This window comes from Ricinus communis, chromosome 9 (genome assembly GCF_019578655.1).
Source record: "Ricinus communis isolate WT05 ecotype wild-type chromosome 9, ASM1957865v1, whole genome shotgun sequence".
NCBI lineage: Eukaryota > Viridiplantae > Streptophyta > Magnoliopsida > Malpighiales > Euphorbiaceae > Ricinus > Ricinus communis.
Genome location: NC_063264.1, coordinates 2,176,244 through 2,200,104, shown reverse-complemented (window position 1 = coordinate 2,200,104; position 23,861 = coordinate 2,176,244). Strand labels below are relative to the sequence as shown.

The 23,861-nt window shown below is 34.8% G+C and overlaps 3 protein-coding genes, 1 long non-coding RNA gene and 1 other non-coding gene across 9 annotated transcripts; 2 read left to right on the top strand and 3 right to left on the bottom strand.

Moving 5' to 3' along the window:
* Positions 1-41: 41 nt before the first annotated feature.
* LOC8262372 lies at positions 42-5,569 on the bottom strand. Of its 5 annotated transcripts, none has more exons than XM_048378980.1 (8): positions 5,340-5,569; positions 4,722-5,072; positions 1,794-4,237; positions 1,439-1,708; positions 1,293-1,373; positions 874-985; positions 719-779; positions 42-420 (listed from the first exon to the last, which is right to left on the bottom strand). In XM_048378980.1, the coding sequence occupies exons 1-8, from the start codon at positions 5,446-5,448 to the stop codon at positions 375-377; spliced, it is 3,474 nt and encodes a 1,157-aa protein (XP_048234937.1). In that variant the 5' UTR covers positions 5,449-5,569; the 3' UTR covers positions 42-374. The 5 variants fall into 5 exon arrangements, with proteins under 5 accessions (XP_048234937.1, XP_015573352.1, XP_015573350.1 ...); XM_015717866.3 differs by having other exon boundaries at positions 719-785; positions 5,340-5,568; XM_015717864.3 differs by having other exon boundaries at positions 42-400; positions 719-785; positions 5,340-5,568.
* Positions 5,570-5,644: 75 nt separating this feature from the next.
* Positions 5,645-5,716, top strand: TRNAP-AGG. The gene has a single exon. It is a non-coding gene; the product is annotated as a tRNA-Pro (tRNA).
* A 179-nt stretch (positions 5,717-5,895) lies between these two features.
* LOC8262375 lies at positions 5,896-9,806 on the bottom strand. The gene is given in 11 exon segments (XM_025156956.2): positions 5,896-6,598; positions 6,601-6,722; positions 6,725-6,820; positions 6,823-6,996; positions 6,999-7,440; positions 7,442-7,851; positions 7,854-8,598; positions 8,600-8,889; positions 8,892-9,253; positions 9,305-9,351; positions 9,762-9,806. Coding segments are annotated over 11 exon segments (2,898 nt in total). The 3' UTR covers positions 5,896-6,433.
* A 6,832-nt stretch (positions 9,807-16,638) lies between these two features.
* On the top strand, positions 16,639-17,455 carry LOC112534518. The gene is made up of 2 exons (XR_003078817.2): positions 16,639-16,699; positions 17,030-17,455. It is a non-coding gene; the product is annotated as an uncharacterized LOC112534518 (long non-coding RNA).
* Positions 17,456-18,923: 1,468 nt separating this feature from the next.
* On the bottom strand, positions 18,924-23,488 carry LOC8262376 (bifunctional 3-dehydroquinate dehydratase/shikimate dehydrogenase, chloroplastic). Its single transcript, XM_002516810.4, has 11 exons — positions 23,309-23,488; positions 22,834-23,087; positions 22,622-22,727; positions 22,259-22,477; positions 21,171-21,517; positions 20,836-20,899; positions 20,616-20,724; positions 20,384-20,527; positions 20,063-20,211; positions 19,245-19,407; positions 18,924-19,138 (listed from the first exon to the last, which is right to left on the bottom strand). Exons 1-11 carry the CDS (start codon positions 23,330-23,332, stop codon positions 19,098-19,100), a joined length of 1,620 nt encoding a protein of 539 aa, XP_002516856.1. The 5' UTR covers positions 23,333-23,488; the 3' UTR covers positions 18,924-19,097.
* Between the last annotated feature and the right edge of the window lie 373 nt (positions 23,489-23,861).

Here is a 23,861-nt window from a genome sequence, read left to right as displayed (position 1 = left end):
AGTCAGGAGGACGATTAGAAGACCCAAGAGCAAACGAAACAGGGAAAGAAAAAGGGTAGTTTTACTTTGAACAAATGAATGTTGTTAATCTCACTATTCATGAAGATACCATATGCCCAAGTGAAAGGGAGCACGCATCAAAGAAAGATGGAGATACAAGAGGAAAGGAATAAAATTATACACAGGATGAATTATGTTACACCTTAATTATTTTTAAAAGAAAGAAGACAAACCTAAGATGCCCATTTTATGTACAGGTTATCACACTAAACAAGTGCATGAACGGTCGAGGGAAAAGAAAAGCTACTTATGCTTTGTCACAGGAATGAAACGATCGCTGCCCTTTCTCAGCCATATTGTAGAACGAGTTCTCTTCACATGATCTGCAAAGAGCTGATGCCTGTCATCAAGGAAGCCAATCTGTTAAAAACCCAAAAACTGGAGATTATGAATCACAAAAGTTGCAATGTGGTCTACCGCCATTGTTTAGGCCACAGCCACAGGTCAAAACCACGAGCTGACCAGAACTAATGGTCAAAAGCAATCGACTGACATGATCTTAAGCCAAAGAAACATGCAGAATTGTGAACTAGACAAAATAAAAGCATCCAGTTCTAGATGCATGGCCAAGCTGATGAAAGAATTGGCCTGCCAGTAAGCAAAACATTCAATTGCAGTACTCGTTAAAGTAATACTCCAAATAATGATAGGGCCCTACCTTTCATATTCCAGCTTCTGAATAACAATTCCATTCAATAACAGCTCTGAACTATAAACAGCTGCCCCTAGAGTACAGGTGAAGGATGCAAAATTTCATCAAATTCCAACTTCTATGGATAATCTACAGATATAACGAAGCATAACTATTCAAACCTTTTTCAAGGAAAGGTACACAAACTCCATAATCTTCTTCACAAGACAAAATCAACAGATCATCTGGAATTGTATCATCCTTAAGAGCAGATCTGCCAACTCTCTCAACTGCCTGGAGAAGCATACCAACAGATATTACATAACACAGTTATAAAAGCATCTCTAATACCAAACAGAATAACCAGATACCAACAGATTTTAAAGTAAAACAGGAGAAAGCTAGATATAGACATCTAGTAATGAGTGGGTCAGTGAATTCAGCTACTGATGTAGATTCTATGGAAAAATTACTAATCTCAATTTTGGGGAAACCATGCATGACAATCTATAATGATTTTTTAGAAAATAATAACAAATGGTACCTAGTCCAATCTGCAATTTTAAAAATCAAATCAGATAATGAAGATGACAATACATACCTGACCAGAAACTGCTTTAACCAAGCTTGAAATTATGTCTTTTCCTGGCTTTGTCTTCGGAGTGATTAGAACTCTTCGACCCTGAAGAAATATAATTTAGTAACTAGTTCAGCCATAAAGATAAACCAACACAAGAGAACACTTGCCTCTAAAAGTGGGTGTTGACATGCATGTGCCAATGAAACTGGCAAGTTAAAACCAATCTCCTTTTCCTTTTTTGTGTCCCTGAGTATGTATTTTTGCTCATCAATGTAATAGTTAGCCCGTCCAACATTCTCAAGCCATAAATGTGTCACCACCGGTTTTCCAGAAGCAATGGCCTCTAACATATTCCTTGTACGCACAAATTCATCAGTAATAAAGTGTGTTGCATCTGTAATAGACAATGCTGTGGCAAGTTTAAGACGTTCCACAATCTGCAAGACAAGATCAGCATGCAATATCAACTTCAAACAGCACCTTACACTACAAAAGATAGGTCATGCAAAACAAAAGAACTACCTTTCTCTGCTGCTTAATTATATCCTCATCCAAGTGGTGGCTGAACATGACTCTAACATTACTCAAATCCCTTCTCCTCCTAGATTCTTTTGGCGAAGAAATAGGTTCTCGCCCTGTGGCACATAAGCTACTAATTTCTCTCATGAGGCACGATCTAGACAGGCTCTTCTGGCATGATCGCTTCAAAGATTCATCGCCAATACAGACAGGTGATACAGCATTCACAGATGTCGTAAAGTTAACAGGGGAAACACACTTGGATTTAGATGGTTCAGTTGCCTCCTTCAATAAATTATCTGAATTTAATTCATGTTCAGCAGATAATGATGAAAATATATTAGTCTGTCTGTCAGGTAATTTTACTTCCTTCTCAGCCATTTGATCTTTAGAAATCTTTGTCCCATCAGAAGAACTACAGTTACGAGAAGCACCACGTGAACCTAATGTACCTATACTTCCTGCTGATTTTCCATCAAAGTTTGGGTAGATAGAAGGAAAATCTGGACAAGCAGTTGATGAGGATCGTGTTTTCCGCTTTGTATTTAAATCTGCGAGAGTGATAAATTTAGCAGTGCTCCGTGATCTTTTGGGCATTCTTGCAGATTTTTCAATTTTTACTGGTTGATTAGATGGTCTAGACTGAGCATCTAAGTTGCAAGGTTCATCAAGCTGAACTGATAACTGCCAGCTAGATCTTCTTCGTCTTGGACAACTGATGCCACTACTCATGGTTCTCAATTTTGATTTTAAATCTTCAAGTTCTCCAGATTGACTAGAAACCAGTTCTGAAGATTTCCCTTTAGCATCCAACACCTTAGCAGCCTCAACACTTTTACCAGCTTTAGTTGTTCTGACTGCACCAACATCCATGGGACAGTTCATTTCTTTTTCAAAACTACTGGATGCCATTTCAGCAGTTCTGAGTTGAGAAGTGACCAAGGCTTGCCTAGTTCGATGAGCAATGGGTGCTAAAGCAGCTTCCTCTGGTAACTTCCGTTTCATAACTGAGAAACTTCCACTCAAAGCAGTTCCATGACATCCATCAAAGTCATCAAGTAGGCAACTTTCAATAGGTTTTTCTGCCATTTTATAAGGCATTTTACCCACCATGTTTGTTCTATTAGTCAGTAAGACTTCTGCATCTAGTTTTGCCCTCTTGCTTCTTGTCATTACTAGATCCTTATCTAGCTCAATCCTGAAAGTCTCAGAATGTTTCTGATATGAAATTGAAGGCTGTTTGCTTGATTTATCACAAATCTTCTTCGTTTTACTAGAATTCCTTGTGGCAACCCCGATATCATATTCTTTATCAAAAGATTGTTGCTTTGAATGAGAACTCTTCTTACCTTTTCTTCCTCGAGACCCTTTTAAAAAGTCCTCAGAATTTCCTGGCACATCATTACCATCGGAGTTGGGAATTCCATTCCCATTAAATAAGGCTGCCATGGCTTCAGCAGCCATTTGAGTGTCCAAACCTATATTAGGTGCTTCTAGCATATCCTTAATGGTAAGAGCAGCTTCCGGCTGCCCAGCAGAAGTTGCTTTATTAGACTGTTCGTCAAACTCATTCACAAGATTCTTCCTAATATTCAAGTCAGCTTCAGGAGCTCTCTTGTCATTTTGTTTTGGACCATGCAATACAATTTTTGAATCAGAGTGAACAACTTTTTCATTATGGACACTTGATTTTCCTCTGTTGCCTCTGTATCCATCCAGTTGATTTCCTTTTGCCATCTGGGATTTTGATAAAGATCTTTGCCCAAGACTTCTAGTACCAAGGAATTCTTCCTTCCTTCTACGGAAAATATCTCCCCCTCCCTCATCTTCTCTTCCATCATCCCAGTCAAAAATTCTTGTTTTCCTATCAGTACCTCTATCATTAGCTTTCTTGGCCAAGCTTTGTGGCCCTTTTGCAGTTGAAATCAGATTTGACTTTCCCTTGCTACTCTTTCCCAAGTCAAATTCATTATCAAATAACACCTTGTTCTCTTCAATCAACCTTTGCACACAGGCAAGTGCATTGGCTTGTGATGACTCTCCAGGTTCTTGTGAGTCAATATAGCTCAACCCTGCTAACCCATCATCAGCAGCAGGCAACTGAAGCATTTCTTCATCCTCCACAGATTTATTGCTGCTGGAAGCAAGTCCTTCAATTTCAAAGTCCTCATCAAAGAGTTTTCGCATTGTCGGACAACCAATCTTACAGCTGTTTCTGTTTATCAATCCCTTCACTTCATCAGTATATCTTCCTTCATCAGATACCTGATCAGCTTCCTCCCATGTCTTTGATCCATTATCCTTGACAGTATCTTCCTCTGAATGCTGATTACTAGTCAGGAGAGAAGAGGACTCACTGTTGATCCCTTCCAGATATTTTCTGCGAGCTGCTAGACCGGAGACTCGAAAAGATGCTGCACGCACTGAAAGAAATCTTGGGGCAGCAACTGCAGGGAGAGAAAATACCCAGAACAAAAAATGTTTCATATTATTAGAAGAAATGAACTTCATCGTGCATAAATTTGCTGCATGTAAATTCCAGCCTTCATTTTTAAGGTGACAAGAATAGATTGCCAGAAAGCTCACACAACATAAATAATGCTTTAAGTGGTGCAAAGATGGTAACAAAATTCTACGTAAACTCTCAAGATAACAAAGAAGAGAAAGGCAGAAACAATGACTCAGTTCTTCATTAACTTGAACTATTGAAATTTTAGCAGAAAGATTCAATCCCAAAATACATAGAGGATATTATCTTTTAGATTGCAAGACTGATAAGTGAAGATTTAGTTTAATTTACCCATACAAACAAAAAAAGAACTCACGCTTCATCCAAAAACAAGAATCAAACAACACAAAACATGCTAAACAATCCATAAACATTGCATACTAAATTTTATTTATCCGAATGGGTTGAGAAAATCAACTCACTGGAAATATGGTTTTCATCAAGATCCTCCACCAATCTGTTGTTAGTAAGCTCAAGAGAAGTATTCTCAACATCCAACGAATCACATTTACCTCTTCTAAGAGATTCACCATCAGAGAGCTCATTAGTATCATCCAAAACTTCAGTTTTATCTGTTTCTTCACCATCACTATTTAACCCATCTATCACTTGAGTCTCCATATGTTCAAAGCAATCTGGATCATCCAATACTTGTGTCTCATCACAAAGATCTATTACTTGAGTCTCGAATGCATCTTCAACCGCAACAGTATCACTAAAAGGTACACTATTTTGCACCAACTGACCCGCATGAGCATCAACACCTTTTTCACCTATTTCAAGAGAACACAAAAGCATTAGATATAACTGAAGCTATTATGTGAATACAATTCACTAACAATTCAGAAGGCTTTATGATTATTTTTATTTTGCATAAAATTTGTTAGATTACTCTCATTAAAACTGGAGTTCAAGTTCCCTATAAGTCGAAAGTTCTGATCTTTAAAGTGGGAAAAAGGACACACAAAAAAAAAAGGCTAAAAAAACTGAAACTTTATGGCTAGGAAAAACGTAAATGAAATAGGTCAGAGTAGTTTTACCAGGAAAAATCTGGGAATCAAAGAGCTGAGTATTGGATTGAGTGAAACTCGAATTTTTATTGGGTTCAAATGGCTTGATTTGGGCATCACTATCTTGAAGAGAACCCATTATTACAATTCATGAGAGAGATATGGTTAGGGTTAGGGTTGAGAGAGAGTGGAGAAACGGGGGAGGATTTTGGAGGGAAAATTGAGTGTGTTAGTTGCAGATTCTAGTTCTGGAAAATAGTGGTTGCGGGGGAGATTATACCCTAAAGATTTTATAATTTTTAAATAAAAAAACAAACATATTAACAAACACGAAAGGGCATTTGGTCTAGTGGCATGATTCTCGCTTAGGGTGCGAGAGGTCCCGAGTTCAATTCTCGGAATGCCCCCTTTACTTTTCATTTTTGTCCCAATTTATCAATATTAATGTTGAGAAAGAGTTCAAATATACAAATATGAACCTATATATTACTTTCTCTCATTCATAATATTAAAGACTATCTCAAATTTGAATTTCCTTTTTACCATTCATCAAAATTAGTATTAATAAATATCAGAACAAACAACCTCATAAAAAGTTAATTCATCAATATTAATATTGAGAAGGAGTAGAAATATACAAGTATGAAGAAAGACCATCAGAACAAGCATCCTCATAAAAAGCTAATTCACCCACAAAAATGGGTATAGAATAATAATTGGGAGAAAAGAAAACAAAGACAAAAGTGCCGAGCTCCAATACAATTCAGATCTCTACGTCTTGAGGAGGGATAAGCATAACCATTTCTAAATATGAGGGTTCACAGGACTGTTCAAGTAAAATAACACTAAGACTATCACCGATTTGTGGCCTAACCAACCAATCCGCGCTTACAGGGAGCCAAAAGAGAAAATTGGAAGGGTCAAAGTGTTTCAACCAACAGTCTCCTCTTTCTCCAAAGGTAACATTCTCCACCAAATACAGCTTCCCAAAAGCAACTTCAAAGCAGACTCATTTGCACTTATTTACACATTAGAATGTACTTGGTTTTCCGGCCATTTTGCAACAAATGGAAACCATAACCTATTTCCAGATCCTGCCCTGGCATTAGAACCAGCCAACCATTTCACTTCCTATCAAAAAAATGAATGGGTAATGTTACAGGGACAAATTCCCAGAATCCTCTCAAACTGCCATCCTTCTGGTCTGTTAATTGAAAAATAGGAATCTGATGGGAGAATCTAAGCAGCTCAGTGTAGAGGACATCCGCTGTAACAATTGATCTACATCCGCTGTAACAATTGATCTTTCCTTGAATCGAGCATTTAAAACTGAATTGAAACCATCAACTTGTTCTTAAAATGAAACTTTGATCCACAAATCATTTTCTTCAAGAACTTCCATTACTTCATAGCAGGTTCTGCACTAAGCTGATGTGAGAAGCAGTTAGAATCCGTATATATCGGTGATGCACCCCTGCTAGTCCTAAATTTTTCACAACAAACACGCATAGAATCACATTATTTGGCAGTGCACATGCAATGAGCCACTTAAGCCGTAATTTGAAACCCTGGTCAGAGGCAACTTATACAATCTGACCATAGTACTTTGGTAAGCCATCCTTATCACTGTACAATGCCCAGATCTGACGAACCTGAAACTTTTCAATGGATTTCTCAGCATCGAAAAAGAGAATTCTGGTTCTGAAATTTCAATAGCTTCTCCAATTGAAGCTGGAGGAATACTGCAACCCTCACTGACGTTAATAACTTCAAATTCTAGATCAGCACCCTTCACATTAGCCTAATGGCCAAAAGTGCTTGCTTCGAACTCCGCTTCAGGTTTCAGTTTATCTAAAGAAGATCTCGAACATGAACCATTGGGATGATAATTGCCATCCTCAAGCACATAATCTTTAGGTATCTCTTCAATATCTTTGGGCAAAGAAGCTGGATCGAGTTTGAAAGATCCCTTTGGCACACCTCTTTCTGCCCCTGTGAATTTAAACAATGGAATCATGTGGGAGAAGCGGAAGAGTTCAGTGGGTGGAATTAGAAATGTGTCTTTCCCTTCCTTTCTAATATGACAAAAAAGACTCACAAAGCCCTTCACCTTGCCTAGATATGCAACACATTGCACTAATACCCTAAGTTTACTCTATCAAGATTTTAACAAATTCGTACTCATACTTCTAGCGAGGGTCTGCATCAGTTTTCCATTTAATATTCCAATGCTTGAAAACAGCTCAAATTTCTCCTTTACTTGGAAATATCTTGTACGCATCCCTTTGGCTTCCTTTTTCCCATTCAATCATATGAGAAAACATAAGACGACCTTCAGCATTTTCAAAGTTTCCATTTTTGAACTTACCACAAGAAACTAGCAACCCAGCCTGAACCCATTCAGTTTCATCATTAGCATCCGGATCTGGTTCTAGCCAAGTTATTTGCAGTGTGAATTCAGGAAAGAAAACTTTCGTAATTCGAGCATAAAACCTAGGCATGGTGTCCAAGGTATCATAAGCAGCCCCGATCTGCCCTGCTAAAAACTCTTATCATTCCGGACTTTGTCAAAGTCATTGAAATCTAGATCAGGATAATCATAGAACTCTGGATCTGATGTGATTTTAGAGCTGGAATCTGATGTAGAATCGCTACAAGCCTCGGAAGCTTTCTTACAATCATTTTCTTCTGCTTCTTTGCGCTCCACATTCTTATTGTCCTTAATTTCATTAGAGATGCTCTCTGGACCTTCTTTCTGTTTAACTGCACTTTGATCTTTCAGACTAGAATGGTCATTTGTTTTAAAAAAATCCTTCTTCAATCCATTTCTTCTCTCTTCCGTCCTCTTGGCCTTCTTTGGATGGTTGGCAAAGTCTTCATCGTCGCTCAAATTTTCCTTATAAGAAACATGTTGCTTACGCCGATCAGATCTCCTTGGGCGCTCTACATGACATCCCAAATCTACTTCTGCCTTAACTTCACAATCTTCATCAACTAACACATCTCCTACAGTTTTAATGCTATTATCAATATCACAACTTTCACTTGATTCTGCTTCTTTCTTCCTCTGTCTCTTGCCATTGACCTTTTGTGAACTTAAATCATTACTACAACCTTTCTTTTGAAAGAAATCCGTTTTAGAATGCTCGGCACTTGAATTGCCATGACCACCTAGTTCCACCTTGCTAAAACCATGACTTGGCACGTCTTTTCTTTGGAGAAATGCTGACCGTTTTGAGTTAGCTGTTGTTGGAGCCCCTTGCACAGTACTCTCATATGCAATAAAAGGGCTTACTGCAAGATCCACATATAACACACTTACTCATAACTTCCACATAATACTGATACTTTACCTTGCAAAATGGACAAGTTTTCTAGAAAGTTGCGTGTTCATCGGGGAACCCTTGTTGTCCTGTTGCCTGTTGTGTCTGCTGCTGGTGTGGGTTGAAGCCTGTAAAGTTGCTCCTGAAATTGTTTTGAACTCCAGTGTTAGGCCGATATGTTGGCTTCTGTTGAAGCTTGTAAGCTAACGCTGGTTTAGTTATAGAAGCTTTGCGTTTTATGTCATGCAATACCATTATCCTTTTTCTAAAAGCACCCTTTGGGCTTCACCAATAAACTTAAAAGCAGCCTCTGCACCAGAGAACTTATTTTTGTCAGGATGAAGTAGAAGAGCAGCCATCTTATATTGCTTCTTGATGGTTGCCTCATCAGTTGTCTGCTAAATCTGAAGGATGCCACACCAGTCCATTGCATGCCCAAAAAGTTTCTTTTCAGCATAACAATGCACATCACAAACCATTAACATCTGGGAAATATTCTCCAAATCTTTATAAAGGCATTGGACTTTAAGAGCAAATTTACAAGCGGTACTAAAATCCTTATTTTACATCTTATTCTCAGCCACTGCTTTTGCCCTAACTGCCTCTTCTTTATAGCACTCCCTTACCAATCAAATTCCAAAAGAACCTGATTCTAAATAGGTTTAAGTGCACAATCCAATAAGCCATGTTAAAGCATCATTGTGGTCCAATATATTGACCTGACAAGTTAAACAATAGCAGGAAAACAAAAGGCACAAAAAGTTCAGGAACTATAAGAGATCACTCTGACATGCTTTGCTTGAGTTATATTGCAAGAAGAAGAAATTTAGACAAAAAATTTCAGTATATAATAATAAAAATCAAGAAACAACATATAATCCACCCATGAACTAACTTTAATCGTTACATTATTTTCATTATGAATACACAAATGCAATCATGCTTACATTAAGGCAACACATTAAAGCATAATGATACTAATAAAAGAATACTATCACATCTACATTAAAAAGCCATGCACCCATAAACCCATGTCTATACTATTAGCCTTAAAAGCTAAACCATTTTGTATTTCATTTGACAAACACAGGGCCACACAATTACGCAATAATTTATAACAAGGACATACTTGAGGACCAACACATAATTTCACCACCACAACCAATAGAACCATTATAGAAAATAATGTAATGATGACCACCTAAACCTTAATTTCGCACCCAAATATGATAATACCCAACTCAAAACATGGAATTTGGGAACTTAACAAACTCAAATGACCTGTAAATAAATATTATATACACTCAAAAGGGACAAAGAAAAAAGATATAATTACAAATGAACTTGATATATTCAAATAAAAGCAAATTCAATGGAAAAAATGGAGAAAAAAAACACAGAACGGATGAGTGAGATGCGAAAAAGCAAGCATGCACAAAATCAAGGAGGGTTTATGAATTTGAAGCAACAACTATCAAGTTTGACCAAATTTCCCTATTTGCCACTCCAGTTGTTTGGGTTTTATGGCAAATTGCATTGTGATTATTCTCGACTTTAGGGGACCTTTTCAAGATAATAAATTTCATATCTGCTAATGTACCCTATAGCATTTTCTAATTTTCAATAATAGGGCTCATTTTCTGGATGATACTTTTAATATTTGATAATATATCCCTGTAGCATTATTAATTTTTATAAATAGGGGCTTTGAATTTTATAAAATTACAAAACCTTAACCACTAAAAGGAGTAGGTTACATTAGCAAATCAATCCAATCCAATCCAAATATTATATAATATAATCTCATTTTTTATATTTTAAAAAATAAACATAAGTCTATTTATATAAGCTCATTAAGGGTCTGTTTAATTCAACTAATCAATACAGCCGGTAACTAATGGCTGATAGCTAGTAGCTAATGGTTGATATTTGATAAATTAAACCGTTTGGTTTATTAGCGGTTGTTGTTGGTGTATTAAATGACTATTGATTGTATATTTCATCATTAAATATAATTTATTATATTATATTATATTTTATTCAATGATATAAATTAATAAAACTAGCTTATAATAATTAAAAATATACAAATTGATTGTATATTTTATCGTTAAATATAATTTTATATTATATTATATTCAATTATACAAATTAATAAAATTAACTTATAATAATTAAAAATATTATAATTCATTCTTTTAGCTCAATTATAATTATTATTAAAAATATTTATAAAAATTATTTTCAAAGTAGAAATCTAAATCTAAATTCTACTAATAAAATTTCTAATTTTAAATATTATAATTATTTAATTATTAAGAATAACTTCAAAACAATAATTATTTTTTATAAAATATAAAAATTTAATTATATGAGATCAATTTACAATAAATTATTATTAATAAGCTTTAATAAGGATAATAGTGTCCAAATAAAGCTGATACAATCAATACTTGATGGGGAGTAAATCAATTATCAACTGCTATTTTCTAAGTTTTTATCAAACGCTTTAATATATTGTTTCTCACTGAACAACTATTGTTGTGTATAAATTGTTGATTTTACGATTTACTTATGTACATATTATTAATTTGATAGTTTATACTTATTATTAATAGGGTTAATTGCAAAAAAATTCTCGACCTTTGGTGTTTTTCTCAATTTAATCACGTGTTTTTAATTGTAACAATGTCATGCGCAACATTATAAATTTTCTCAAATCGATACATAAATGAAATTTCCGGTGAAGTTTATTCCACGTGGCTGCCGGCACTCTAGTAACTTAAACACGTAAAAACGGTGCGTTTTAAAGCAAAAGCAAAAATGCTACATTTTGCCCTATAGAAACGGTGCGTTTTTCACATCTTAAATAGGAACAAAAAAAAGAACGAAACGATGGCGTATATAGTGTAAGAAAACCCTAAATCCCCAAAATTGAAATAGCCGTTATTTCTTACCGTTTGTGATTACTAAAACCATTTGAAGAATAGAGTGAAAGTAAAATAGAGTGAAAGTAAAGCCGCTTTGAAGAATCAAACACGTTGTGGCCCCTTCAATAAGCAAAGACAGTAGCAGCCATCGAACATTGTGGTCCCTTGAAGTACCAACCACTGGAAAAGGACAAGTAAGTTATTACATTGTTAATTGCTTTTCTAAGAAACTTTTACATTAACGAGATGAGTGCAATATGTATGGGGTAGGGCATCAATCAATTTTTATTACTACACTTTCGGGTTTCTCAAAATGTATTTGAGTTTACTGTGATTTTCGTATTTATTTATTTGAGTTTGTCATGGTCTGTAGGGTCTTATTCATGTAAGTATTGTGTTTGTCTTGTTGAAATATTAACTCATGCACTCTTTCAACATAATGTCTTACAACTTTTCTGTATATATAAACTATGGTTGGCATTTTGTATCTGTTTGTGGGAATGTGGTTTATGTAGGTGGAGATATTTTACCTAAACATGGATTAAACCCAGATAGGATAGGATATTTGGACATACTTGATGAAGCAGAAAAACTAGGGTATTATGGGGCAAAGACCACTTATAAGATACCAGGAATGAGTTTGAATGATGGGTTAAGAGAAATGATGGATGATAGAGGATTAATGGATATGATTAAGTATATAGATGAAGGCAATGGAGTATTACAAGTCTATATTGAAGGACAGAAAGGTGTACATGGAAAAGATAGTGGCGTTAGCTATATTAGTGAAAATCCAGAAGGTGTACATGAAACTGAGGAACATAGGTATTTATAGCTAGTTCCTGGAATGCGATTTGAAGATGCACATCAGTGCAAAGCTGCAGTTTGTAAATGGGCAATTATTAATGGTCACAATATGCAGGTGATGAGAAGCAGCAAGTACTAACTTCAAATGAGATGTGACAAGGAATGTCCATGGAGACTGTATGGAAGCATGATTAAAAGAGAGCATACCTTTGCTATTAAGGCATATGTTGGTGAGTATAGGTGCCCTAGAGAGATGAAAAATAGGGAAGCTACCTCTGAATGGATAGCTAAGGAATATATACATAGATTCAGAAGAAATGGCAATTGGAGTGTGAAGGACTTAGAGGATGACTTACTTGATAAGTTTTGTGTTTAAATGTCAAGAACAAAGTGCTATAGGGCAAAATGGAAAGTACTTAATATGCTAAGAGGGTCTGTACAGGAACATTATGCTAAGTTAAGAGGCTATAAAGCTGAATTGCTTAGGGTGGATAAGGAAGGCATATTTGATTTCCTCCTTGATGAAGACTGCACTTTTAAAGGGTTCTTCATAGGCTTTAGTTCCTTGAGGAAAGGGTTTTTGAAAGGTTGCAGGCCCATTATTGGATTTGATGAGTATTTTTTGAAAACTTTTTTAGAAAGGGCACTATTATGTGCAGTAGGTAAAGATGGGAATAATCAAATGTTCCCCATCTTTTGGGTTGTAGTTGAATGTGAAAATGAGTACTTTTGGACTTGGTTTTTAACCATTATTTTAGAGGAGCTGCAAATTACAGTGGTTTAGGGTGGACCTTTATATCAAACTAACAAAAGGTGATTTTTCTTGACTGTTTTAATTATTGTTTACTTTATGTTTGTATTTGATTAATAATTGTATTTGCTTTATTGCACAAGATCTTACTAATGCTATAAAGAACCTAGCACCTTTTGTTGAACATAGGAATTGTGCTAGGCATGTTTATTGTAATTGGAAGAAGGAATTTAAGGTGCAAGTTTTAAAAAATATGTTTTGGAGTGCAGCTAGAAGTACTTATGAAGCTGCTTATAAGGAAGCCATTGATCAAATTAAAGTGGAGAATGAAGTTGTCTATAACAATTTTTTTACAGAGGGATCCATCCAAATTTTGTAAGTCATTTATTTCTGAGCTTCCTAAGTGTGATATGATTGATAACAATGTCAGTGAAACCTTCAATGGTTACATTGTGAAATTTAGGAGTATGACAATTATAGACATGCTAAAAGAGATTAGATGTGTATTAATGGAGAGAATGCATAGTAAGTTGATGCATGCTAGTGGTTTAACTAACTCCATCACACCTAGAATTAGAACTAAGCTTGAAGAAATCAAGTACAATAGCAGATTATATACTTGCAAACCTGCTGTTGGTGGCAAGTTCCAAGTGAACATAGGAGAGGATCAGTTTGTGGTTGATATCAATATGCACATTTGTACTTATAGAGCATGCCAGATAACAGGCATTCCTTGTATCCATGCATGTTCTAGCATTCATTGGATGAACCAGAATAGTGCAACCTTTGTGGACAAGTACTATAGTGTAGAAACTTATATTGAAACCTACAAAAATGCTTTTAAACCACTGAATGGCAGAAAAATGTGGCCACAAGCTGATAGGCTTCCAATCAAGACACCCAAATTTAAGAAAATGCCTGACAGACCTAAGAAGAATAGGAAGAGAGATATCACTGAAGGTCTAAAGAATCCTAATAAGTTGTCTAGACAAGAAATTCAAATGACTTGTGCAGTTTGTGGAGGAGTTGTAAGATGAATAATGATCCATCTTTCAAGAGGCCTCCTAAACTGCCACTCAAGCGTGGCAGGCCACGAAAAGCAATTTCTGCACTTGGATCTACTGTAACTTCCTTAGCAACTCAGTCTGATGTCCCTAGTTCAAGTGGACCAAGTCAATTTGCTGGCACACCTTCAAGTGCACTTCAATCTGGACCAACTCAATTTGCTGGCATACCTTCAAGTGGATCTCAAAGGAGGAAAAAAGAAACTGCATTAGTAAGTTTTTTGAACACTTGTATTTGGTTTACATTTGAATACTTGTATTTGGTTTACATTTGAACAGTGGGAAGCAATATGTATTCATTATGGTTGTACAAACAGGTTAACCAAGGTTATTGTCACAACCAAATTTATTTATTTCTTTATTATTAATAATTAATATTCATTAGCATGTCATTAAACATGTCATTTGCATCATGATTATGTATGATCTATTTTATTATATTATGCGGTAGATAAATAAATTATTTAGTTACATACTGATTTAATTGAAAAGTAATAATTTTGGACTAAATTGGAAAGTTAGAAAGAAAAAGGATTAAATTGTAAAATTGCCTATTTCTACACCAATATACCACCTCTTTAGTTTCTTCATTTTTACACATGCTTTCCTATTTCCTCTTCTTCTTTGTCTCTCTCATTCTTCTCCTTTTCTTCTTCAACCTTGATTTTCCAAATCAAACTCTACAAACTTTTAGTAAGTGAAAATTTAATTCTTCTTTTAAGCTTGAAAGATTTGGGCTTTCTTAATCAAGGGAAACAAAGGTGAGTAATTTTAATTGCTTGATTTTACTGTAAATTAGGATTAATGATATGAAATTGTTGATGATTATGTGTTTTGGAATTGTTTAATCAAGAGTGAACATGCTATTACTTGTGATCTTGAAGCTGAAATTTCTGGGCAGATTATTTACCTCTGATTTCGTGACCTTAGAGGCTTTATCTCGAAAATTTTCAAACATGAAAGTTGTAGGTATATGTTTCAAGAATATCTCTGTAAAATGGTTTTACAGATCTTTGAATGAGTAGGAACTTATGAGGTTCGATTTGCTGCTGCTCTGTTTATGGTTCAGCAGGTGACCTGATTTTTGTGCTGATATTTTGAGGTATTTAGAGGCTGAACCAAGCAGAGAGTTAAACATAAAAGTTGTTCATTTATATATCTAGTATATGTCTGCAAAATTTCATAATTTTTGGTTGAGTATAACGTGAGATATGTTGAATTTAATATGGCCTGCTCGAAACTATTTTAAGCAGAGATCGGACTTAAAATTCAGAAATTTGTTGCTAATTTTGTGTTTCACAACTTGAGCTAGAGAAGTCCAAATTGAGTAAAATTAGTGTCTATAGAAACTTTAGAATGTTAAATTTATATCTGGAGAGTTTTATTAGAAAATTTATTCGTTTGATTTATCATTTAATAGGAAATTTTTTGCTATTCTGTTTAGATGGAAATTGGAGCAGCTGTATAGAAAATGCCATAACTATTTCTATTCTAATGATTTTGAAGTGATTCTTTCTGCTATGGTTTCTATAAAAATTGAAGTATAATTCTAAAAAATATGAGATTTTTATTAATTGTATATAAGTTTTGGTGTAATTTCTAAGTCAGTACTTACAAGCTGCCTTCATCAACAAATATATTGATTTGTTGTCATTCATCTCATGCATCATATTAATATCTAGAATATATGTTATTTTGTTGAAATGTGATGCTTTATTGATAGTAAAGATATGTATATTTATGTCTTGTAATTGAATTGTATTTGTATTGAAAATGTGAATAGGTTCATCCAAAGGAAAGGAAGTGGTAAGAGAAAAAGAATAGGATTACTTTGTTATCCTATAAACTTTGGTAAGTATTTAATAGACTAAACTTTGTGTATATTGAGTAGGAACTGTTGTTTGATTACTTGATAATTTCTTGGTTGACTGAGTTGATATTAGTTATGTTTTTGGCTTGTTGTAAAGTGAATTGATTGTGATGTGTTGTGAAGTGAATTTATTGTGATGTGTTGTGAAGTGAAATGATTGTGATTAAGGATTGATGACTCTTGTATGGATATTGTGTGATTGGGAAAGCTGAGCCGGGCGGATAGCTACCCGAGTATGTGAGATGGCAAGACTGAGCCGGGCGGATAGTCTTGTCAAGTGGTTACTGAAATTTAAAAATGTAAGGAAATGTAAGGATGAGTCATCTGATCCTAATTTGATAGAAATAATGTGGAATTGAATTATTTGACTTGGTTGAGTTTGAGATTATTTGCATTATGTGAGATGAAATTATTTGTTTATGAGAATAATTGAAATGGTTGATTTTGTGATTGTTAGTTAAGTGTTGGTATAATTTTCTGTATTGATAAAGACTTGATAATTCTAGCCTAATATACTATAGTTTAGTAAATTAAATGCTTATTGAGTCGCTAGCTCATTCCTTAGCAATATTTTTTTTCAGGTTAGTGCAGTTGTAGATAGCCTTAGCTGTGCATTGCTCTCTTTGCATCAGTCAATATTATCAGGTGGGCTAGAGGAGTTATCTAAAGCATTGGGGCATTTTTGGAAACTTGTGTGAATTAAAATAATGTATAAATATTCCTTATATATATTACGTATGTCATGCCACTTAAATTGTATGAATGTATATTGTAACTAAGTAGTAAATTATGTCTATAAAGTTAATTATATATATATTGTTATTCAATTGGATGTTTGAGTATGGGGTGTCACAGTTATGGAGTTAGAATCTTTGAAGATTCTGGCAACATGTATTTGAGGGTAATTTCAATACAACATTTTATTTCTTATTATTTTATGCCTAGTGTAATGGAACAATTGTGTTTGGTTTCTAGATGCCTGAATTAAGGAGAGTGAAATTCATTTCTGGTACAAAGGCAACAGCAAAGGCAGCATCAGCAAAGGCAACAGCAAGTAAGGGCAAATCAGTTCTCTTTTATGCCAGACCAACAATTACAAGTTCAACAAACAATAGAGCTGGCAGAGGTCGTGGCAGAGGAGCTAAAAATTGTGGGAGAGGTGTTGCACCTGTTGGAATCCAAGAGAGTCAAGCAAATTGAGTAGTACAATGCAATTGTTATTAAATGTTGAGCATGACATTTCCTTTTTTAGGCAAATATTGTGTTTGTTATCTTGTTTGCAGACTTGTGCCTTTCTTTGTAGCAGCCTTTGCACTAATTTTTTGTAGGCAAATATTGTCTTTGTATCCACACATATTAACAGAATGTTTTGAAGGTAAATAATTCCTTTATTTTCATCAATTCATACTCTTCTTAAACACTTGTATTCTCCATTTATGATTTATACTAGTACCATATATGCAAAAGCCATCCAACTTCAAGTTATATGGCCTATGTCAAAATGCTCAATAATCATAAATTAACATTATCATTTATTCAATATTTCTGTTCAAATTACAAAACAAACATTTATCCAACAATTAAGCTAAACTCATAGGCATTACAATACCAATACCAATGAGTAGTACAATACAAAAGTTTCTCAAACCACATCAGGACACTCTCTTTGTAGCATTTTCTTCTCAGAATTAAGCTTTCTGCAGTCATCAAGTTTTCTGCAGTCATCAAGCTTTCTGCAGTCATCAAGTTTTCTGCAATAGTTGACTCTATTACCATCTTCACTTTCATTACCTCTTCCAATGCGTCCTTTCAGCCTTCAAATGATTCATTACCTCTTTCGTATAAGGAATGCATTCATATGTCAGGGTGAAGCCATCGAACTACTGATCCAGCTCGCAATTGAAGCATTACAAGATCAGAAGTTCCAAATGAATCTTTCAATCAACCTAATACAACACCATTACCTCTTCCATGCGCGACCTTCAAACTAGCAGACAAATGTCAATTTGGGGGCATATGAACCACGAGAATAAGAAAAACTAGGGTTACAGATTGCAAATGAATTTGGGAATTAGGGATTTGGGGCATATAAAGCACGATGCATTTGGGAACAAGGATTTTCTATTTAAGATATGAAAAACGCACCGTTTCTATAGGGCAAAACGCAGTATTTCTTCTTTTGCTTTAAAACGCACCGTTTCTACGTGTTTAAGTTATCAGAGCACCGGCAGCCACGTGGAATAAACTTTACCGGAAATTTCATTTATGTATCGATTTGACAAAATTTATAATATCGAGCATGACATTGTTACAATTAAAAACACGTTATTAAATTGAAAAAAACGCCAAAGGTCGAAAATATTTTTGCAATTAAGCCTTAATAAGTCATTGAGAAAGGATGTTTAATAAAAAAATAAAATCATCCAATTTGATTTAATCCGGTTCGCCATTGTGGTTGAATTGCATTGACCTTTTTCATCGTGGATATAATTGAATTGGTAAAATCTCAATTCGTAAAATTTAAATGGGATGAAATATGACATCAAAACTGCACCAAACAGAATTATGAATACTTCTAATTGTAAGTGATTAGTTATGCATTAGATGGTTTGAGGCGGGGCCAATTGAATCTAAAATTTTATGTAAATTTGGTGTCATGAATGGTTAGACCTAATTAGTTTTCAATTATAAAAGATTATATAAGAAAACTAATCAAAACTTTGTATTGAATTTGATAAATCAAGCTAGTTCTCAAAAAGCAACTTATATTGTCAAAGCTACTTCTTTTACCGTTGTGCAGAAAACTATTTAAAAAAAAAAAAAGAGATACGGATGTTAGCAGCCCTAAACGCATTTCCAACCTCACCCATGTAAAAGAATATATACATTGAGCAACAAGTTTTGGTGTCTGTAAGCACCCAAAATCTCTGAAGAGTATATTCTATTATCATCACTGAAAAAATGAGGTTACACTATAGTAACACACTAACAATCAAAGAAGAAAAGAAAAAGAAAGATGATAGTTTTAGCCATTCAACCCGAATTAGTGCTTCGACATAATTTTCCGGAACAATTCCTTGGGAGCTGCAATAAGAAAATGACACGGAAAATGAAAAAAGAATCAGAAATAACTTCTAGTTACTGATGATCTTAAGCCAATTCATGGCGAGCCATAAAATAGTAATCTCACCAGGTAAGCCAGTGAAGTTCTCAAACTGTTCGTATGCCTGCCCAATAAACATCTCCAATCCCGAAACTGTTGCGGCTCCAGATTCTTCTGCTTCTCTCAAGAGTCTCGTTATTTTAGGGGTGTAAACCGCATCAAAGACCAGGGAGTAGTTTCTCAAAGCATGCTGCAAAATAAATAAGTCACTTAAAAATGCTCTCTTTGCTTATAACATATTCTGAAACTGAAAGCTTTTTATATTTTGCTTAATTTGGACTTACAAACTTAGATACAAAACACAGGAGCAATGGTGCAACCAGCCTCAATCTCAACTGTAGAATTCCTTTATTTGCTCATACCCTCGTGTGTGTTTTTTACTAGACACAGCACATTTAGAAGTCCTTCCTAAATACTTTTCTTGTGAGTTATGACAACAGTATTGTGTATATGATTTCTTAGAATTAATCAACCATTCATGCTCTCTACTTTCTTTCTTTTTTTCGCTGTCAACAGCATCTGATTTTTAGTCAGTTTTTTTCCTTTTCTTTTTCTGTAATACTAGTGTTTCATCTCACACCACCACCTCTTACCAAGTTAATATCTTAAGAGCAGAGAACAAGCTAGAAATTGCTCGAGAGTACAAAATCTTCCCAGTTCTGCAGAAATCCAATGTAGGTTACATATGTACCCATGATTATATCATGCCATGCAACAAGGGCAAATGCAGGTAAAACAATTAGGATTACTGATGACCCTAAAGATCATAATATAGCCTTAGCTCCTCTCTCCAATTAAGTAGCAACTTAACTCGTAAAGTAAAAACAGAATGATAGGGAGGGAACCTTAGGAATAGGCGTCTCTTCAACTTTTGGTTGCATTCCAATTGAAGTTGTGTTTGCGAGAACCATGCCACTCTCCGGACGGAAATTACCCAAATCAGCAAGAGCTATGGCTACTCCTCCAACTGCATCAGCAAGGCCTTTTGCTCGTTCTTGAAATTGATTGGATCATGGAAAACATAAAATTAGCAATAAGCATCATCAAGTCAAATCTTTGTTGTTATGATAAAACAAAAGAGCATCATGGCACTAGTTGGAAATATGCAGAGCTGGTAGGAACATTTTGAATAAACAGAAATATGTGATCTCACCCAGGAACCTCACCATAAGTGCGATTGGCAATCACCACCTTTGCTCCCTTTTGTTTTGCTCCATAAGCCAGTGCCTTGCCTGCCCCACCAGCACCAATTACCACGAATAGCTTACCAGCTAAAGGTGAATCAGCTGCACCGCTAATATTTTGTGAAACTGCAAATTAGGAAATAAAAGCCTAAAGCATCTTGCAAGAAAATCATTCAAAATAAATACATGCCTAGGTTGTAAAACAAAATAGGACCTCGTAGTCCCTCCTCTATAGCTGTAATAGCACCATCGTAGTCTGTGTTGTAACCAAACAACTTTCCATCTCTTTGCCTTCTTATAATGCAATTAACAGCTCCTATTGACTGTGAAATTGAAAAGAAAATAAACAAGTTATCCACGATATAAAAGAAAATACTGAACACCTCTGAAGAACTATAAGCCGAATCAACTATTCTAACAGCCACAAGCATTACTCTTGCAACTGAATCGATCCCATCACAGCAGTCCACTGCAGCCTCCTTGTGAGGAATTGTACAACTGTGTATGGGAAAAAGAAATATTTATATCACTATGAAATATACAATCAAAGCAAGGTTTAACTGCAGAAGAGAATTCATTAAGCAAACACGAATAGCATATGAAACTATTCAATGATTCTCTTCTTTTCCCACTTCTGTCAACTAATCAAAGATCATCAGAAAATATGAGACACTAGAAACTGTTTATTGATAAAACCAAAGTAAGAGACAACAAGAGGAGCACTATTTAAATTGCTTTTAATAAATTGCAATGTTAATTGAAATAGAACCTGAATCCTGCAAAATCTGTGGATGAGAAAGTCTGGAGAAAGCTGGCAATGTCATCCACTAACAAATGGACATACACCCCATTAAATCCAACTGACTTGAAAGCTTCATTGTATAAAACAGGTGATTTGCTGTGGCCAACAGGCTTCCCAATAATACCATATACTTTAGTATCAGGTCCAATTTGTCTGAAATTATACAGATCCAGCAGGTCCTTGATCATCGGTTGACCAGGAGCAGAAACTATTCCTGACTCAAGGGTGCCAAAAGTGAGATACCCACCAAATTTTGCACAAAGTATCCGTGAAATCAGACCCCTTTCACCCATAACAATTCCAATTATTGGAACCTGAAAATTGTAGTTGACAAAGCCAAAACAAATAATTAAGTTCTAAAAATCTTTAACGATAATATTCTAGAGTTGTTATTGACAACAAATTACAAAATGGATGGGAAACCTCAAAGAAAGAGGAAAATATATTAGATTACAGAAGTGTTAACATTTTAATGCCATTTAAAAAAAAACAAGAAAGGCAATCCTAGTTTGATAGGTCCCTTGAAGGGGTAAGCAAGTATCGCATCATAAGTTTTACTTCAGCTTGTTACGTTCATTCCAAATGGTTTATTTTCAACAGTCCTGTATTTGAATAAAATGCTTCTTTTGCTGAAAAAAGGAAAAGTGATAAAAAAGAGAAAGAACACAATAAATAAATTAGAAACTTAAGCACTCTAATGCAAATGATTCCCTTTTACCTTTCTTGACCAGAAATAATTCTCTTATACAAAATAGCTTAACTGGTGGGCATTGCCAAAGGGCAAAACAAGTATCATTAGACCATGTGTCTAGCCCAGTCTTAATAACCAGAATATAAGAGAAATAATAGCAAATTTTTTTCCTTCTTGCAACTCAGGTTTATTTAAGATAATATGATAAATTTCTCCCAATATTTTCCACGTTAGCCATTTATCCTATATCTACCCATGGAAAAATTCAAAACAAAAGGTTCTTTTTCCAATTCATGACAAGGATAAAGTATATACTAAACTTAATATCAAGAAAAGCACTAAATTACATACATACAGAGCTTACCTGAGAGTGAACAGTAATTTGGAAAATGCGAGCCACATCAGTAATATCCAAGGCAGTTGTTGCAATCTTCACTATATCAGCTCCAGCAGCTTGTATGTCTGCCACAAGGTTACCAAGATCCTCAACAGATGGAGTATTATGATAGTTGTGGGATGAAACGATAACTTTGCACTTTGCGGGTTTGTTTCCACGGATGGAGTCGTTGAACTTATGAGCAACCTTCATAATATAATAAATAAAAAGAAAAAGACACTTGAGTTTTCAAATTCCCACTTCTAAACTAAAAATCAAACAGCACAATGACTATAACAATAATATATGACCAGTGGAGCATAATCTCAAATATATATAAATATATATGACCTTAAGTTCCACATCAATATAATCAGCTCCCAACTCCATGGCTAATCTAAGTGCATCCAATCTTTCATTTTCATCACCATCATACTCACCACCCTCCCATTTTGGTCTATCATAAGACATTTCAAAATGAGATTGAGATGTTGTTCAAGTTCATACCAGTATAAAGAAAATGAAGAGATAAAGAAAGCACGAAATCTGCGTATATAACAAACCTGTAAGTGAAAAGAGTGGGCAAAGGAGAGCGAGTAATAAGGGTTTTAATGTCATCGGAAGCATTAAAGGTTTTTAAACTATCTAAACGAATTTCAACAAGATCAGCACCATTCTCTTTAGCTTTAACCAAATTAATCAACATCTTATCAACAGAATCAGCCATAATCGGAGCACAAATTAGGGTTGGATTTTTCCGTAATCCACCTACTCCACGACTTCCCATTTCTGCATCAGTAGAAGTAGATGAAGCCAACTGCACCAGAAGCACAGAAAAGAAAGAAAGAAAAAAGAAAAGAAGAAAAGTTACAGAAATTATATTCAATAACTAAAGATTCAAGTGATTTCAATATACAATCAGAATAAAGAAGGCGAATTGCTTTTGCTTTTGTTTTAATCTTTATCTTTCTGCTTTTGTTTGTTTATGGCAAAGAAACTAACAAAGAGGAAAAAAGAAAAGAAAAGAATAAGAGCTACCAAAGCGCTGCCGGTGGAGTCCATTGTTCTTTGCTTGGAGCAATGTGTGTGTGATATTGGAGAAGGTAGCGTTACTGTTAGTTTGTGGTTTGTTATCAGACTAGTCGAGCAGAGGAAGTAGGTACGTTGATTGCGAGGTCAAAACAAACAAATGGTAACGTCAAAACGGAGACGTTTTTGGGCATGGCTGCTTGCTGTTTGCCAATAATGTTCTTAATTTATTTCTTTTCTTTTACTGGTGTCTCGCGGTGATAGATTGAATTGATTGCTCCCTCAAAACCATCACACACCACCATTGCCAACATAGAATTGAATCATTTATTATTATTATATTATTATAAATGATTACGGAAAATCACTTAAAAGCTTATATTATAGTTGTATTTTATTGAAAAGCTTGAAAGCTGCATGAAAAATTAATGTTGTTTTAACAATATTTGACACAAAAACATATCTAAAGTATACAAAAATAAATAAATAAATAGAATGAAAGGAGTAATAGTGGCGAGAGAAACATTAATTAAGGAGGAAGTTACAAGAGGGTCATTTTCAG

Bases quoted from the DNA above. Each gene is read 5' to 3' on its own strand.
- LOC8262372 (XM_015717864.3), bottom strand. From the start codon at position 5,448: ATGGGTTCTCTTCAAGATAGTGATGCCCAAATCAAGCCATTTGAACCC. The intron at 5,073-5,339 runs GTAAAACTACTC...CTCTTGAAATAG, and splicing joins TGATTCCCAGATTTTTCCTG to GTGAAAAAGGTGTTGATGCT. The intron at 401-718 runs GTAGGGCCCTAT...CCTTGATGACAG, and splicing joins CAGAAGCTGGAATATGAAAG to GCATCAGCTCTTTGCAGATC.
- LOC8262376 (XM_002516810.4), bottom strand. From the start codon at position 23,332: ATGGACTCCACCGGCAGCGCTTTG. The intron at 22,728-22,833 runs GTTTGTTATATA...GTCTTATGATAG, and splicing joins CCCACTCTTTTCACTTACAG to ACCAAAATGGGAGGGTGGTG. The intron at 21,518-22,258 runs GTAAGCTCTGTA...TACAATTTTCAG, and splicing joins AAATTACTGTTCACTCTCAG to GTTCCAATAATTGGAATTGT.